The sequence below is a fragment of the Dendrobates tinctorius genome, unplaced genomic scaffold (assembly GCF_039654945.1).
Source record: "Dendrobates tinctorius isolate UK_male_01 unplaced genomic scaffold, ASM3965494v1 ptg000011l, whole genome shotgun sequence".
In the NCBI taxonomy this organism is placed as follows: Eukaryota; Metazoa; Chordata; class Amphibia; order Anura; family Dendrobatidae; genus Dendrobates; species Dendrobates tinctorius.
In genome coordinates this window covers 102,021,429-102,037,884 of record NW_027361679.1, presented here as the reverse complement: position 1 = coordinate 102,037,884, position 16,456 = coordinate 102,021,429, and the positions used below count along the sequence as shown (strand labels likewise).

General features: G+C 42.8%; 1 protein-coding gene across 2 annotated transcripts in view; it reads left to right on the top strand.

Annotated features, from left to right (window-relative positions):
* BTBD2 (BTB domain containing 2) overlaps positions 1-7,179 on the top strand; it is a 109,118-nt gene extending 101,939 nt beyond the window's left edge. For both annotated transcript variants that reach the window (XM_073545590.1, XM_073545581.1), the window contains 2 exons: positions 1,851-1,997; positions 6,710-7,179. In XM_073545590.1, coding sequence (XP_073401691.1) covers positions 1,851-1,997; positions 6,710-6,871 — 309 coding nt within the window. In that variant the 3' untranslated portion in view covers positions 6,872-7,179. The remainder of the gene's footprint in view (positions 1-1,850; positions 1,998-6,709) is intronic.
* Positions 7,180-16,456: the final 9,277 nt, after the last annotated feature.

Below are 16,456 nucleotides of genomic sequence, written 5' to 3'. Positions count from 1 at the left end.
GAAGCCACTTGATGCAGTGTGTATGCTGCCTGAACCCTCTGGTGTCTCCCCTCTCCTAGTCTCAGCTGAAGCCACTTGATGCAGTGTTATATGCTGCTTGAACCCTCTGGTGTCTCCCCTCTCCTAGTCTCAGCTGAAGCCACTTGATGCAGTGTATATGCTGCTTGAACCCTCTGGTGTCTCCCCTCTCCTAGTCTCAGCTGAAGCTACTTGATGCAGTGTATATGCTGCTTGAACCCTCTGGTGTCTCCCCTCTCCTAGTCTCAGCTGAAGCCACTTGATGCAGTGTATATGCTGCTTGAACCCTCTGGTGTCTCCCCTCTCCTAGTCTCAGCTGAAGCTACTTGATGCAGTGTATATGCTGCTTGAACCCTCTCTGGTGTCTCCCCTCTCCTAGTCTCAGCTGAAGCCACTTGATGCAGTGTATATGCTGCTTGAACCCTCTCTGGTGTCTCCCCTCTCCTAGTCTCAGCTGAAGCCACTTGATGCAGTGTTATATGCTGCTTGAACCCTCTGGTGTCTCCCCTCTCCTAGTCTCAGCTGAAGCCACTTGATGCAGTGTATATGCTGCTTGAACCCTCTGGTGTCTCCCCTCTCCTAGTCTCAGCTGAAGCCACTTGATGCAGTGTATATGCTGCTTGAACCCTCTGGTGTCTCCCCTCTCCTAGTCTCAGCTGAAGCTACTTGATGCAGTGTATATGCTGCTTGAACCCTCTCTCTGGTATCTCCCCTCTCCTAGTCTCAGCTGAAGCCACTTGATGCAGTGTGTATGCTGCCTGAACCCTCTGGTGTCTCCCCTCTCCTAGTCTCAGCTGAAGCTACTTGATGCAGTGTATATGCTGCTTGAACCCTCTCTGGTGTCTCCCCTCTCCTAGTCTCAGCTGAAGCCACTTGATGCAGTGTATATGCTGCTTGAACCCTCTGGTGTCTCCCCTCTCCTAGTCTCAGCTGAAGCCACTTGATGCAGTGTATATGCTGCTTGAACCCTCTGGTGTCTCCCCTCTCCTAGTCTCAGCTGAAGCCACTTGATGCAGTGTGTATGCTGCTTGAACCCTCTGGTGTCTCCCCTCTCCTAGTCTCAGCTATAGCTACTTGATGCAGTGTATATGCTGCCTGAACCCTCTGGTGTCTCTTTTCTAACACTTTCTACAAGGTTTTTAAGTTCTTTAAGGCAATCTATCAGCAAGTTTTTTGCTTTTAATCTGAGAATAGCATGATGTAGGGGCAGACACTCTGATTTCAGAGATTTATCACCTACTGGCCTGTGTGGTGTGGTTTGGATAGAATCTCTGTTGTAGATGTAGAAGTGGTTATAATGTTTGTGGAATCCCACCCACACCACTGATAAGCTGCTTGAAACTACAACAAGCTGCTGAGGAAGTGTCAAATACCAGGAATCGGGCTCTGTGTCCATACATCATGCTGCTCTCGTATTAAATGGCAAAAACCTGCTGACAGATTTCCTTTAATGCAGTAAGGGCAAAATAGGTGTCTATTTGAAATAAGAGGTTCAATTTGAGCCCTAAGCAGGTGATCGTCCTGCTATGTAGGGTGGATCCTAAGCATGGATTGAGACATGAGATGGTAGAAATATAGTTTGCCATAGAGGTCTGCTGATGAATAACCTTGCAACCTCTCAAAAGTTAAAATTCTAATTGCATTGTTTCATATTATGCAGTGTCAGTAATTCTATTACTCTCCATGTATACTTGTAGCACATGGAACTTACAACATTGTCTTAAATTCTAGCACATGCTACTATACAATCCTGAATTCACGTGCAGAAAAACCTTTCTGCTTTGTTTAAATCATAATTATGTAAGTATTTTTTTCCTTTTCTTTTTTCTTAGATTATTCACACAGATAGCAATACAGTGCTTGGGCAGAACGACACAGGATTCAGTTGTGATGGTTCTTCGAGTACATTTAGGGTGATGTTTAAAGAACCAGTGGAAATCCTACCCAACGTCAACTACACTGCATGTGCGACATTAAAGGTATTGCATAACCAAATGATTCTGGGGTTTTTTCTAATTGATACAGTGTTGTATATTTGTAAGGCTTCTTTCTCTTATTTTTGGTATGTCTAAAGTAAATCCATATCGTTTTGGATTATATTCTGTTAAATGGGCCATAGAAGCGAAGGAAAAGCAGTTATAACCATAAGTCTTAGACCCTAATTCATCCAAATTGACATTATGTATCTACTTATACATTGTAATAAGAATAATCTTTTATATAGCAACAACATATTCTGCAGCGCTTTACAGTTTAAGGCTATGTGCCCACAGTAGCGTTTTAAACCTAACACAAAACCGGACTCCTTCCCAGAAAACGCGCAATTTTTTGCGCATTTTTTGCTTTAAACCACACGGTTTTTATGCGTTTTTTCCGCGCGTCTTCTGGACCATAGGAAATAGCTAAAAAGGCGGACTAAGCCGCAAAATTAATGAACATGCTGCGTTTTTAGCCGCTAAGCGTTTCCTTAGCGATAAACGCATCCATTGGCACAAAAAGGCCAAAAAGCATTAAAATGATTGGGAAGCTTCTTTTAAGCATTTTTGAAGCGGTTTGACCCCTGAAAACGCTTCAAAAATGCTTAAACGCTACTGTGGGCACACAGCTTAACAGTTTCAAAACACAAGTCCTATAAATAACAACGTTAACAATACAATCATTAAAGCAAAATAAGATAACCCTGCTCGTGAGAGCTTACAGTCTACAATGAGGTGAGGGAGATACAAAGTAGAGGTGTGTATTTACAATGATGTATATACCATGATGGTCCAGCCATCTTGAGGGATAAAATGACTTAGATAAAATAGATAAAATGACTTGGATTAGTGAACGTGATAGGCCGCTCTGAACAAATGCGTTTTGAGGGAGCGCCTAAAACTATGCAAATTGTGGATAGTCCTAATTTCTTGGGGTAGAGCATTCCAGAGGACTGGTGCAGCGCGGGAGAAATCTTGTCGGGAGTGGGAGGTATGGATTAGTGCCGAGGTTAGTCGAAACTCATTTTCAGAGCGCAGCGATCGGTTAGGCCAATAAACAGAAATGAGGGAGGAGGTGTAGGGGGGTGCTGCACTGTGGAGAGCTTTGTGGGTGAGAACAAGTACTTTGAATTGAATCCTGTAATGAATGGGCAGCCAATGTAAGGACTGGCAAAGAGCGGACGCGTCCGAGTACCGATTAGCCAGATAGACGACCCTCGCTGCTGCATTAAGTATGGACTGGAGAGGGGAATTTATAGAGTATTGCAGTAGTCCAGGCGGGAGTGGATCAATGTGACAATGAGGGCTTTTGTTTACATGGTGGGAAGAGGGCGGATTCTAGAGATGTTCTTTAGGTGTAAGTGGCAAGAGATTGTTTATGGGATGTGAATGAGAGATTGGTGTCAAACATGACAGCGCACCTGCTGCCGGGGTGTTATGCTGCCACCCACGGAGAGGGAAATGTCAGATTTATGGTGGTTAGTAGACGGTGGGAGCAGAAGTAGTTCAGTTTTTGAGAGGTTGAGTTTCAGATAGAGAGGACATGATGTTGCAGACTGCGGACAGACAGTCACCGGCGTTCTGTAGTGCAGCGGGGGGGGGGGGGGTAAGGTCAGGGGCATGATGTGTATAGTTGTGTGTTATCAGCATAAAGATGGTACTGAACGCCAAATCTGCTGATGGTCTGTCCAATTGGGGCTGTGTAGAGAGAGAAGAGAAGGGGTCTAAGGACTGAGCCCAACTGTTTGGGTTCACCCACCTCTATTAAGGACTATCAGCTGGTCACAAAAACATGCTACGAAATCTTCTGCACACTTGGTAACAGTGTCAAAAAGCACATCTGTTATCAGATATCCAGAGTTTATAAGTTATACCAGGGGTGGGCAATTAATTTAGACCGTGACGTTTGTGGAGGGGCCAAACCAAAAGGCTGAAATTAATTCTGCTCATTATTACCATTAATTAGAATTATTTTATATTAATATTGTAGCACTTAATATTTGAAAGGAGAAATACAGGGCGCATCCACTGTGTAAATCCGTATCAAAAAACACAATAACAGAGAAAAAAGGAAGGTGCTCACCTATTGGGGTTGTGAGGAAGTCACAACACCCATAAACGCATGAGAAGCAGCAGCAAATCTGCACAGGGTCCTAGGACAAATTTGCAAAAACGGCGTGAAAGTGCAATAAGGACTGCGCTTGCTTCTGGTGGAGTACAAGGTTCTTTATTCAGCCAACGCGTTTCCTGAGCCTACTGGCTCACTTCATCAGGGCAGATTACATTGAAAGATGGTGAAACATTCTTATAGAGAAAAAAATGGCGCCAATACAGGGTTAAATGACGTCAGCAAAGGTCAAAGAAAAAAAAAAAAAAAAAACCTCAAAAACAATGAAATTTTATTAACATAAAAACACCACAATAAAAGTGTATTAAAATGAGAAAAAATATATAAAATTATGCAAAAATAAAAATAAAACAGAGTGCTATGGATCACGGGGTAAAAAGTGGCTAAGGTTAATAAAAAAAAGGGGGGGGGAGGGGTGAGACCTCAAGGAGTATTAGAACCTGGCTCATGAAGTGCAGATGTATGCTGTAAAGTGCAAGTACCAGGTATTAGTCCACTAAACCATTGGATTTAGCTGGAGTGGTTTAAGAAAGAATTTAAGAAATTATTTGTTTTATAGAAATCAAAATTCAGCAAAATAACGAAGTGGTATTAGAACCTGACTAATAAAGTGCAAGTGCAGGTTGTAAAGTACGAGGTATTAATCCACTGAACCATTAGAATCACAAATATGAACCCCTTGCTACCCTGCTACAGGGCAAGTGGGAAGAACCTGGCAAAGCTCCAAAATTGGCACATCAAATAGAAGCTCTTTTCTGGGCAGCTGTTATTTTTAGGCTGGATGGGCCAATATCAATGGCCCTTTACCAGCCTGAGAATACCAGCCCCTGGCTGGTTTCTTAAGCTCGGATGGTTATCAAAAATGGGGGGGGGGGGGGGGGCCCACACCACTTTGTTTCTTCTTTTTTCTTCAATTATTTAAATAAATTAAGCTACGTGGGGACCCCTATATTCTTGATAACCAGCCTTTTGCAGTCTATAACGAGAATTGACAAAATACAAAAGTGTAGTTGTGATATCTGAGTGCTTCGTAATTCAATAGCTATTCGTTTGTTCCAAAACAATTGATTTCAATGATAAACACTGGCATCCAGCCAAGTTTGAGCAAGGTCTACAATTTCTTGGATGGCTCTTCTGCAGTGGGAAAAAAGGAAAAAAAAGAAACTTTATAAATGTATGCCATCACAAAAAAGATTTTGGAGTGAAAGATGAATGGCACATTAGGTTTAGGAGGCACCCTGAAATGCCTTGCAGCTCGAGCTAGCCTCCAGAGGCCATAGTCACACCAAATCTTAACACCCAATGCAACTTTTCAACTGGAGTGAGAAAAATATTCCTAACGCACAGTTCATATACTGTACAAATCAGGACTACAAAGAAGATAGTTTGTTAAAATATTGGTTACAGGACCAGAACCCAACAAAGGGACTCTGCAAAACCCCCTTTCCTTCCATGTAGTGAAACAGAAATAAAAAAACAGGAATTTGTTTCATTCAGCAATGACGGTGAAGTCCATTAAGTGATTGAAGGTGGCACAAGATCGGCAATGGATGACACAACTGGTTATGTGACCTGTGATATGATCCTGGTGGCTGGCTAATGTATTCTCCAAAGATTGACAATGAAGAAGTAGAACTCGCTTTTCTGCACCTTTTGGTCCAGCACCGTCCTTTGTGTATCCAAGAAAACCAGACATTTTAAAAGAAAACAAAAATCAGATATTAAATTGGGTAAAGCCAAACCCCACAACAGGCCATACATACTCTGACACCAAAGGAAACCACCATTGTTAGCAAGAGGTGACGGGCAAGATTACACTTCACCCAGTAGAGGGACAAATTGATGATAAAGGCTGTGTAAAGACTTCATTATTTAAGATTAACTCATATTTCATTTTATAGCTTGATGATTTAACTGCTGTACTATCTTTAAAAACTTGAACAAGGACATGTCTAGTGATGAGAAATATATTGATTCTTTTTATTTATTAGTTAACATATGATTAGGAGGGGACTGTATTTGGAAAATCACTCTTCAAAATATGATCCTACAGAGATCCCAACTTGAATCCCTGAACAAATGTAACCAAGAACACAAGTAGCACATGAATTTTTTTGAAAAATTCATAAGAGTTTTTCCGAAATAGTTCATCAAAATTTAGAATGTGACTCCTCAAAAACACACAGTATTGTGACGTATGAAAGCCTGTTCAATTCTAAGCAAAATGGTACCTGTCCCATCTATTACATTTTTTTTTTTTTACCATATGTCGGGCTAGAATTAAGATAAACATAGAAGCCCAAAATTCAGGCTTTTTCAAACTGTTAGAAATCTATAAAAATAAAAAACTAATGAAGATAGACGTTCAAAACTTATAATTTTTAATTCACTAAAGAAGCACTTAAAAAAAAAAAAAATATCCTAAGAGGTCAGGTAAAAAAAAATTCAGATTTGGCCGACTTGATGTGGCATGACCCTTATGAAAAGAACACGTGTATTTGAAATTTACTTAATATTCACTCATGAAATTAAAAAAACTGCACCTGGATTTGTATTAATATTAACCTTTTTCCACCTTTTTTGTTAGGGTCCGGACTCACACTATGGTACAAAAGGCCTACGAAAAGTTATCCACGAATCTCCAACTACTGGTGCAAAGACGTGCTTTACATTTTGTTATGCAGCTGGTAATAACAATGGGACTTCAGTTGAGGATGGACAGATCCCTGAGATTATTTTCTACACATAAGCCACTTCTACCCAGATGATATAAGACGGTGGCTACGTCACATTTTATATCCAAAGGATTCATTTCAAAGACTTGTGTGCCTAGCATAGGACAATGTTTTCAGTTGGGATAGTGTGGATGACATTATCGGACCTATGTAGACCGCGCCTACTGCCATTTTTCCCACATTTAGCAAGTCTTCAGCACTTGGCATGGCTACTTAACATCACCATTCACCCATATCTCCTCTCGGAGACCTAGTAAATGCCAAAATCTGAACTTTGTCTTTCTGTGCCACTTAAATAAATTATCTTCTATGTAAGTAGTAATGCTGCAGCCTGTGTGTGAATGATATGTTAGATTTGAAGTACTTTGAAGCAGTGTAAAATAATTGTTGCTGAGCTATTTAGACTAAAAGAAACACAATCCTGTTAAAGGGGGTATCTGTGACTTTATAAAAATAGCAAAAAAGGTACCTAAGCACTAACCGGCAGGTAATTGCAACTTACCTGCCTGTTGTGCTCGGCGCCATTCTTCCTTGGCACAGAGCGGTCATAGAACGCTCCTGCCAGGGATTCTGAAGCCTCTGCTGATGTCGCGTCTACAGAGCAAAGGCTTCTTTTGCACTTTGCTTTGTTGACGGGGCGAGACTTCCGATGTCATTCTGATAGGCAGCGAGGATCCGGATATCAATCTGAGGGGAGCCGGCTGTCACAAAATGACATCGGAAGTCACGCTCCGTTGCATTGGCAGAGGCAGCTGAATACCTGGCAGGAGCGGTATGTGACCGATCTCTCCCGGGAAAGACTGGTGCTGTACACAACAGGCAGGTAAGCTGCATTTACCTGCCTGTTAATGCTTAGGCACGTTTTTTGTTTTTCCATATAGTCCCGAATATCCCCTTTAAATGTTAGCAGAAAGAAATGTAATCAGCTACGGTAATATGTTTGATTGTATGTATATCATACAATCACTGATCAGCTTTACTGCTAAATTTTTGGCAAATAACTTTTTTTTTTTCTATTCATGTTTTTTTCCTTTATGCAAAATCTTTGTGCACGTTTTGCAGTTTCTGAGCACTGATTGGTGACGCACCTCGCTGATCAGCAACTCTGCTCAATTTTTGGATCAAGATTTTATTTTTAAATGTTACAACATTTCTTGTAATTTTATTTGAATCAGCTGTGTGTGTCGTGCACAAATTTGTTTTCCAAAACTGTATTTCATCATTCACTAATTGAACCCCTCGTAGATGTGGTGGAAATCGTGAAATTCTGGGTCCTTGTTCTTTAAATAGGGATACTGTGTAAGTCACAAATTCTGCAATATTGGAGTTTAGATATTTTATATAACACTCCAATTTGCTGCGTGGCTATGACGCGGACACACTTTTAGCCATTCTCAAGTTTTTGCATTCTAATGATAAATCAATGTCCATCCAGGGATGACTCCAGAGTTAGGCAAATCATTGATCACTTCAACAACAAATTTGCTGAAGTCTACATTCCCCCCAGGGACATACGCAGATCTGTACATGGATTGATTAAAATGAACTTTTGTTAGTCGGAAAACCCCTTTCACCACCGAGCCTGTTGTCACCTTCATGACCAGGCCAAATTTTACAGTTCTGACCAGTGTCCCTTTATAATAAATAAATCTTTATTTTTATATAGCGCTAACATATTCCGCAGCACTTTACAGTTTGCACACACTTTCATCACTGTCCTCGATGGGGCTCTCAATCTAAATTCCCTATCAGTATGTCTTTGGAGTGTGGGAGGAAACCGGAGTACCCGGAGGAAACCCACGCAAATACGGGGAGAACATACAAACTCCTTGCTGATGTTGTCCTTGGTGGGATTCGAACCCAGGACTCCAGTGCTGCAAGGCTGCAGTGCTATCCACTGAGCCACCGTCCCTTTATAATGTAATAACTATGGAACACTTCAACGGATCCCACTGCCTTTTTTTCCCCTCTTTAGCAATTTTTAAACTTCTTATTTTTATGCCCTTAAATCAGTTATGTCACACATTTATTTGAATTATTTATATAGCGCCGTTAAGTCCACAGCGCTTTACAAACATTATTGTTCTTAATAAATGGCATTTCCCACATGTCTACTTTACTTTACATCAGCACAATTTTTGAAACATAATTTTTTTTGTTAGGAAATTAGAAGGATTAAAAGTTGTCCAGCGATTTATCTCCTTTTTTCCAACAAAACTTTATAAAACCATTTTTTTTAGGGACCACATTACATTTGAAGTGACTTTGAGAGGTTTATATGACAGAAAATACCCAAAAGTGACACAATTCTAAAAACTGCATCCCTCAAGGAGCTCAAAACTACATTCAAGATGTTTAACCCTTCAGGTGCTTCACAGGAATTAATGGAATGTGGAAGGAAAAAATGAACGTTTAATTTTTTTTCACACAAATTTTGCTTTAGACCTTTTTTTTTTTTTTTTTTTTTTGTGTTTACAAGGGTAACAGGAGAAAATGGACCCCAAAACTTGTTGTGAAATTTCACCTGAGCATGCCGATACCCCATATGTGGGGAAAAACCACTGGACGCAGAAGGGATGGAGCGCCATTTGACTTTTTGAATGTAAAATTTGCTGGAATAATTAGCGGATGCCATCTAGTGTTTGGAGAGCCTCTGATGTGTCTAAACAGTAGAAATCCTCAACAAATGACACCATTTTGGAAACTAAACCTCTCAGGGAACTTTATCTAGATGTGTGGTGCTCACCTTGAACCCCCCGGTAGTTCAGAGAAGTTTATAATGTTGAGCCGTGCAAATAAAATCATATTCCACAAAAATGTTTTTAGCCCCAAATTTATTTTCAAGGATAGCAGGAGAAAATGGACCCCAAAATTTGTTGTGCCATTTCTTTTGACTACACAGATACCTCATATGTAGGGGAAAACTACTGTTTGAGCGCAGGGCTTGGCTCAAAGGAAGGAGTGATGTTTTGAAATGCAGACCTTGAAGTAATGGTCTGTGGGTGTCATGTCTCGTTTGGAGAACCCCCTGATGTGTCTAAACAGTGGAAAACCCATACAAGTGACCCAATTTTGAAAACTAGACCCCTCGAGGAGTGTATCTAGATGTGTGGTGAGCATCTTGAACCCACAGGTGCTTCACAGAATTTTAAGACTGTGACAATGGGAAAATTCTTTTTTTCAATCTTTTACCCACAATTTTTTCATTTTCACAAGGATAGGAGAAAATGGACCTCAAAATGTGTTGTGCAATTTCTTATGAGTACACCAATACCCCACAAATGTGGTCGAAAACTACTTTTGAGGCACAGTAAAAGCCAATGTGAGTAGCCAGATTAAGTGGCTAGTTGATGATAAAACACCTTTATTTATACAAATGGGTATGTGGTGGCAGAGAAACAAGAGCACGCACACGTTTAAAAATAAAAACATAAAACCCAAAAGGGTATGATTAAAAATAGGTACCGTATGTATTGCATGTGTTCTATATGAAATTGCACAATCAGTTTATAATGCATTCATATGCAAAGATGGGGCATTGTTCATACCTGAATGAAATAAGGTCCTGCAGAAAGGACATCTAGATGGACGCACTGAAACGTGTCACGTGAGCGCGACACTTTCTGCAGGACTTCATTTGATCCACGTATGAACAATTCCCCTAATCTAATATGAATGCACTATACGCTGTCATTGGTGATGGGCTGTGCAACTTTATAGGGCAGTGATGGCGAACCTTTCTGAGACCGAGTGCCCAAACTGCAACATAAAACCCAATTATTTGTGACTAAGTGTCATATGCCCCATCATGATCCCCTTCATGTAGAAATATGCCCCATCATGATCCCCTTCATGTAGAAATGTGCCCCATCATGATCCCCTTCATGTAGAAATTGCCCATTCCACCACCTCCATCATTTCCTCTTCCCCATCACCGCCATCATTGGCCCTCTCCCCATCATTGAAACACACACACCCACACACCACAACAGCTTCACTAGCACACACCATAGCAGCTTCACTGGCACAGCGGTCACACTCGCCTCTCCGCGTGCTGTCAGCTTCCTTCCTCTCACTGGCACAGTGGCCGCGGAGCTGAATGATATCATCCGGCCGCGCCGCTCAATGTGTGAGGAAGGAAGCTGCAGCTCGGCGCTCTGGAACAAGGATGAGGCGATGCCGCGTGCCAGCTGAGAGGGCTCTGTGTGCCCTCTCTGGCACGCGTGCCGCCATCACTGATATAGGGCATGTGCAATATATTATGAACATTTTGAGTATTCAGTACTAGCCTAGGGTTGTGTGCAATTACCTATAGTATTTCACTGACTTTTACTACATAGGTCATATACTCTGGTATAAGTATCTATTTTTCGGTATACACATATTATATTACATATGATACCCATGTTATGCCATTTCTTGACTTTTATAGCACGTGTCACTTAGATTTGAATAAACCTCATATGCACCCTGCTTATGCCAAACAACATGTTCACTAAATTGAGTAGAAGCACCCCCTGTATTTCTGACCAGATATATAGATTGGGGTTATTACTGACATCATTATTATTGTCTACAATCTACTTTTTTTTTTTTTTTCCCTGGAATTTGTCCTGCAGCAATACCTATTTCTAATCATACCCTTCTGGGGTTTGTATTTTTCAATGTGTATGCCCTTTTTTTTTCCTCTGCCACCACATACCCATTTGTATAAACAAAGATGTTTTATGATAAACTATCCATGTTTGGACAGCTTAATCGGGCTAATCACATTAGTTTTTGTTTCTCTTCAATTGTTCTATCTGCTCGCTCCTGGCGTCACTTGTTTGAGGCACAGTGCAAAGCTCAGAAGGGAACAAGTTCCATATTGACATTTAGATTTTTCTGGACTAGTTTGAGGGTGCCATTTCATGTTGGCAGAGCCCCTGAGGTGCCATAAAGGCAGAGCCCCCCCCCCCCATAAGTGACCCCATTTTACAAACCACCTATCAATGAATTCATTTAGGGGCGCAGTGATCATATTGACACCACAGGTGGGTCACAGAATTTTATACCATTGGGCAGTGAAGAAAGAAAAAATTACATTTTTATAACCAAACTTATTTTAGGCACAGATTTTTAATTTTCACACTGTGAAATGGATAAAAATGCCACCAAAATGTGTCCCGCAATTTCTCCTGAATGTAGAAACGCCCCATATGTGGCTCCACAGTACTGCTTAGTCACATGGCAAGACTCAGGAGGGGCTGAGTGCTATTTGCCTCCCGGAAGCCCGATTTTCCCAGAATAGTATGCAGACTCCATATGCAGAGCTCCTAATTACTAGAAGAGAAGAAACACCCCCCCCCCCTCAAGTTACCCCATTTTGGAAATTATACCCCTTTGGGAATTTACAGGTGTAGTGATTTTGACTCCATTGTTGTGTTCCAAAAAGAAGCAGCAGTGGATGTTGCAGAGTGAAAATTGCAAACTGCCTTTGTAGTGACCAGTACATTGTGCCTAGCTCATGCACCTGTAAATTAGGTGGTCTGTTATCACTACAGAAATGCGAAACATGTGAACGCTAACTGCGGTTTAGACACACTGTGGTGCTCAGAAAAAAGGGGGATTTGGGAGCACAGAGGGGCGAGGAGCCATTTTCCTTTTCCAGAGCCTTTGTACTACAAGTAGAATGGAAGTGCCCTATATTTATTCAGTCCCTCTTGAACGCACCACAAGAGAGGGGATCCGTCCTTCAAGGACAGGAAAACTACAGACATAAAAGGGCAGCACCTCTTTCACACATCAGTTGGTTTCCTGTCTTTGAAGCAGAACATCTTGACAGACATGCCGTATGAAGGAGTCATTCCTAGGTCCTGTCTCTACAGGCAGCAGGGGTTCCCTTAGCCGATGTGGGGTCCCTGGAAGCTCCACAGTGGTTCCAGGGGGACTTCACGGTAGTGTGCGGCGCAGGAGAGCATTATCCTGGTAGGATTAAGTATGTCTTGGAGCCCTGCTAGCAGTGTCTTGATGTGGTGGCTGCTGGCCGGGGATGTGTCCGGGGCGGGCCCTGATGGCTCATCCAGTGTGCGCCTGTGTGTCATGTCAGGCACACCTGGGGAGGGGGCGCCCTGCGTTCGCGGCTGCATCATCTGGGGATGCGGCCGGCGAGTGACTGGAGGAATCAACATCAAAATGACACCGGAGGCTAATGGGAGGAACCTGCTGACTTGGATTTCTGGGGGTGCCAGATTGGGGGAGTGGCCTATCATTTAAAAGAACACCAGAACAAGACCCGGTGCTTCCTCGCCCATGATCCTTTTCAAAAGGAACATGGAGTTACCAGAGCAGCAGCAGCTCAGTGAGAAGCCTCACCTACAAACATTCTGACGACGACCCCGTAACAGTGTGGGTGGTAGCCGTGTTTGGTGAAAACAGTGATTCTGTGGGGAGATTCAGTCAGAGGAGCTCCAGCAGATGATTTGTCAGCCTCCAGGGATGGTCCTTCGGCTGAGATGTGTCCCCCTCGTAAAATGGTACCTTTTGATTGCTTCACACTGGTAAGTGATCTTTGTGAAAGTTAAATCAGTGTTGTAGTCTCCACTTATCTTTTTGAAATTTTAGCCAAGGAAACAAATGTAAAACAAAATCAAAGCATATGGAATGAGCGCTTTGTAGGTCCCTATTGCTGGATTCAAGAGTGCCAGTCATGTGTTGAGCATACGGTAGTTAAAGAAACACCTGATTTCGCTACTAGTCTAAGGGAGATTATCAGGGCAGAGGTTAAGGAGTCTAAGTGAGTTATATACTAGGAAGAGGCCCAAAAGGGGAAGAAAAAGAGAAAGGCTAGGTCCCCCTAATTCGGACATTTATTGTCATTCAATCAGTGGAGAGAATTCCCCAGGGCATCTGCATCAGCTTCGTCCTCTTTGGATGACTGCTCAAGCCACTCCTGCTTCCCTATAGACCAGGTAGATAAGCTGGTGAAAGTAGTCAGGAATACTGGAGTCCAAGCCAGAGAGGTCGGTGCAGGATGGCATGGTTGGGGGTCTGGGCCTGAAAAGATGCAAATATTTCCCCTTAAATGACACTCTCATACATCGATGGTGGAAAAGACTGAAGAGGCAAGGTTCCCTTCCCCCAGCTTTTAAAAGATTTTGAGGAGCCTGTCTCCTCATCCCTGGGATAAAGCCCCGAAGCTAGATGTGTAGGATATCCTCATTGCCCTTTGACATGGGGAATTTAAGGGACCCGCTGGACAATAATAATCTATATTTTTATATAGCGCTAACATTCTGCAGCGCTTTACAGTTTGCACACATCATCACTGTCCCCAGTGGGGCTCACAATCTAAATTCCCTATCAGTATGTCTTTGGAATGTGGGAGGAAACTGAAGCACCCGGAGGAAACCCATGCAAACACGGGGAGAACATACAAATTCCTTGCAGATGTTGCCCTTGGTGGGATTCGAGCCCAGGACTCCAGCGCTGCAAGGCTGCAGTGCTATCCACTGAGCCACTGTGCTGCCCGAGAAGGCAGACACCTTTCTAAAAGGCACCTGGGGGATGTCAGCAGGAGCTCTAAGACCAACGTAAGCAGCTGCTTGTACAGCCAAGTCTTTGATGGTCTGGCTGGATCAGCTAGAAACCCAGCTGAAGGATAAGTCTTCTAGAGATACTATTCTAGCTACGTTACCAATAATACAAGGTGCCACAGCTTTCTTGTCGGATGCCTCAACAGACTCAGGTTGGCAGCAAAAGCTGCAACCCACTCAAACGCAGCCCGGAGAGCATTGTGGCTGAAATGCTGGTCTGGTGATATCCAGGCGAGGTCAAAACTGAGTCATTTCATATGAGGGAAAGTCTTGGATGAGCTCTTGGAGAAAGCAGGGGAAGACAAGAAAAGGTCTTCTAGCCTGTCTGTTCCCTCCTACAGATGTCCCTTCAGCCAATGAAGATTTGTCTGTGGGAAGCCTGTTCTGACTCATGGATATGTAGAACGTATGGTGCCTGGATAGACCTCTCTTTCTGGGCCCTTTCCGTATCGACCTGTACTCACGTTCATACCGATTAATCAGACAGCTTAACTCAGCCACGATCTCATGTAAGAAGACTCCAGGAAAAGAGGGATGCTTTAACTGAAATTCTTGTATTATGATGAAAGCAGCAGGTAAAAAGGAATATTATTCAGAGGACATGTAAGAAGATGCATACAGATGGAGGGACGATCACAAAATGGAGAATAAGGGAGGGAACAAACATACATCACAGGACTACAGGGAGAGAGTTGGGACAAAATACAGGGAAAGGCAAACTTCTGCCTAGCAACGAGGATACAACACAAGCAATGCAAATATTAAATGATTTCCCAAGTCGTGGGACATGACACTCCCCGTCTGAAATCCTTGGATTTCACGATGTCCTTAATTCTTCGAAGTCGTTCGAACCTGAAAAACAAGAGAAAAGAAAAACATGCATGCAATAATAAACATTTTTAAAGTCCAACTCGTTGTTGACCCGTAGATCACACCGGAAGATAAGTCCAAGTCTATTAAACCCATCTTCGGATTGGGGAAGCCGCAAACATGCCAACTCTTCCACCAACCCAGCAATCCAATGGCAATGTTCAAAGTTCAATCAAATGGAAAATGTCAATGTTCAATAAAACTGGGGAATGAGTAGGAATGCTCCCCGCCGTGAGCAACGTCCAGGAGCAATGTTCAGTTCATGTGACGTCCTCCTTTGGCAGTAGCAGCACGAGATCGGTGACCGGACGGAGGAAGGTTCGGGTAGAGCCCCCTTTTGTCACCTTAACTTCTGTCTTACGAGTCTTTCCGTCCTCGCTGGGCATGACCTTGGTGATGAGACCCATTGGCCAGTCGTTACGATGAGCCTCTTTGTCTTTTAAGAGAACAAGGTCTCCTTCTTGGAGATTGGGACTGGGTGTCTGCCATTTGTGATGGTTTTGAAGCAGGTGCAAGTATTCGGTCTTCCAACGGTGCCAAAACACGTTGGCTATGTGTTGTACTTGCTTCCACTGACGTTTGTAAATGTCCTTGTTATCGAAATTCCCGGGAGGAACTGTAGCAGCTCCAATCTTCTGTGTAAGAAGTGTAGCTGGGGTAAGAATCATTGGAGAATAACAACGTGGGACTTGGAGTTGCTGTAAGAACTTCAAGGACTTCTTCCATGTCTCCCACCTTTGCTGTTTCTGAGTCGGAAGCGGGGTGTCCCAATCAGTGTTCTCGGCAGTGAGCTGTCTTAACAGTATCTTGCCTTGAATAGTGATGGATGCTACAAACCCGAGGATCGTAGATGCTATTTGTGACAGATAGGACTCCTCGTTTGGTAAAGGGTTTGTCACAGGGCGACACTTGGAAGGTGAAGGTGTCCTGTTTGATATCTCACAGTAGACCAAGGCTGCGCTGTGTGGGAGGAACATCAGAACCTAGGTTGAGGTCCTTTAGGTTCGTGGCATGGTCCTCAGATGGAAACGCGCTCATTACCTCTTGACTGTTAGAGATGATCTTGTGGAGTCTGAGGTTTGATGTGGATAGCATTTCCTGTGTCCTGGAGAGTAGGTCAATTGCCTCTTCACTTGTGGGCAAGGACTTGAGCCC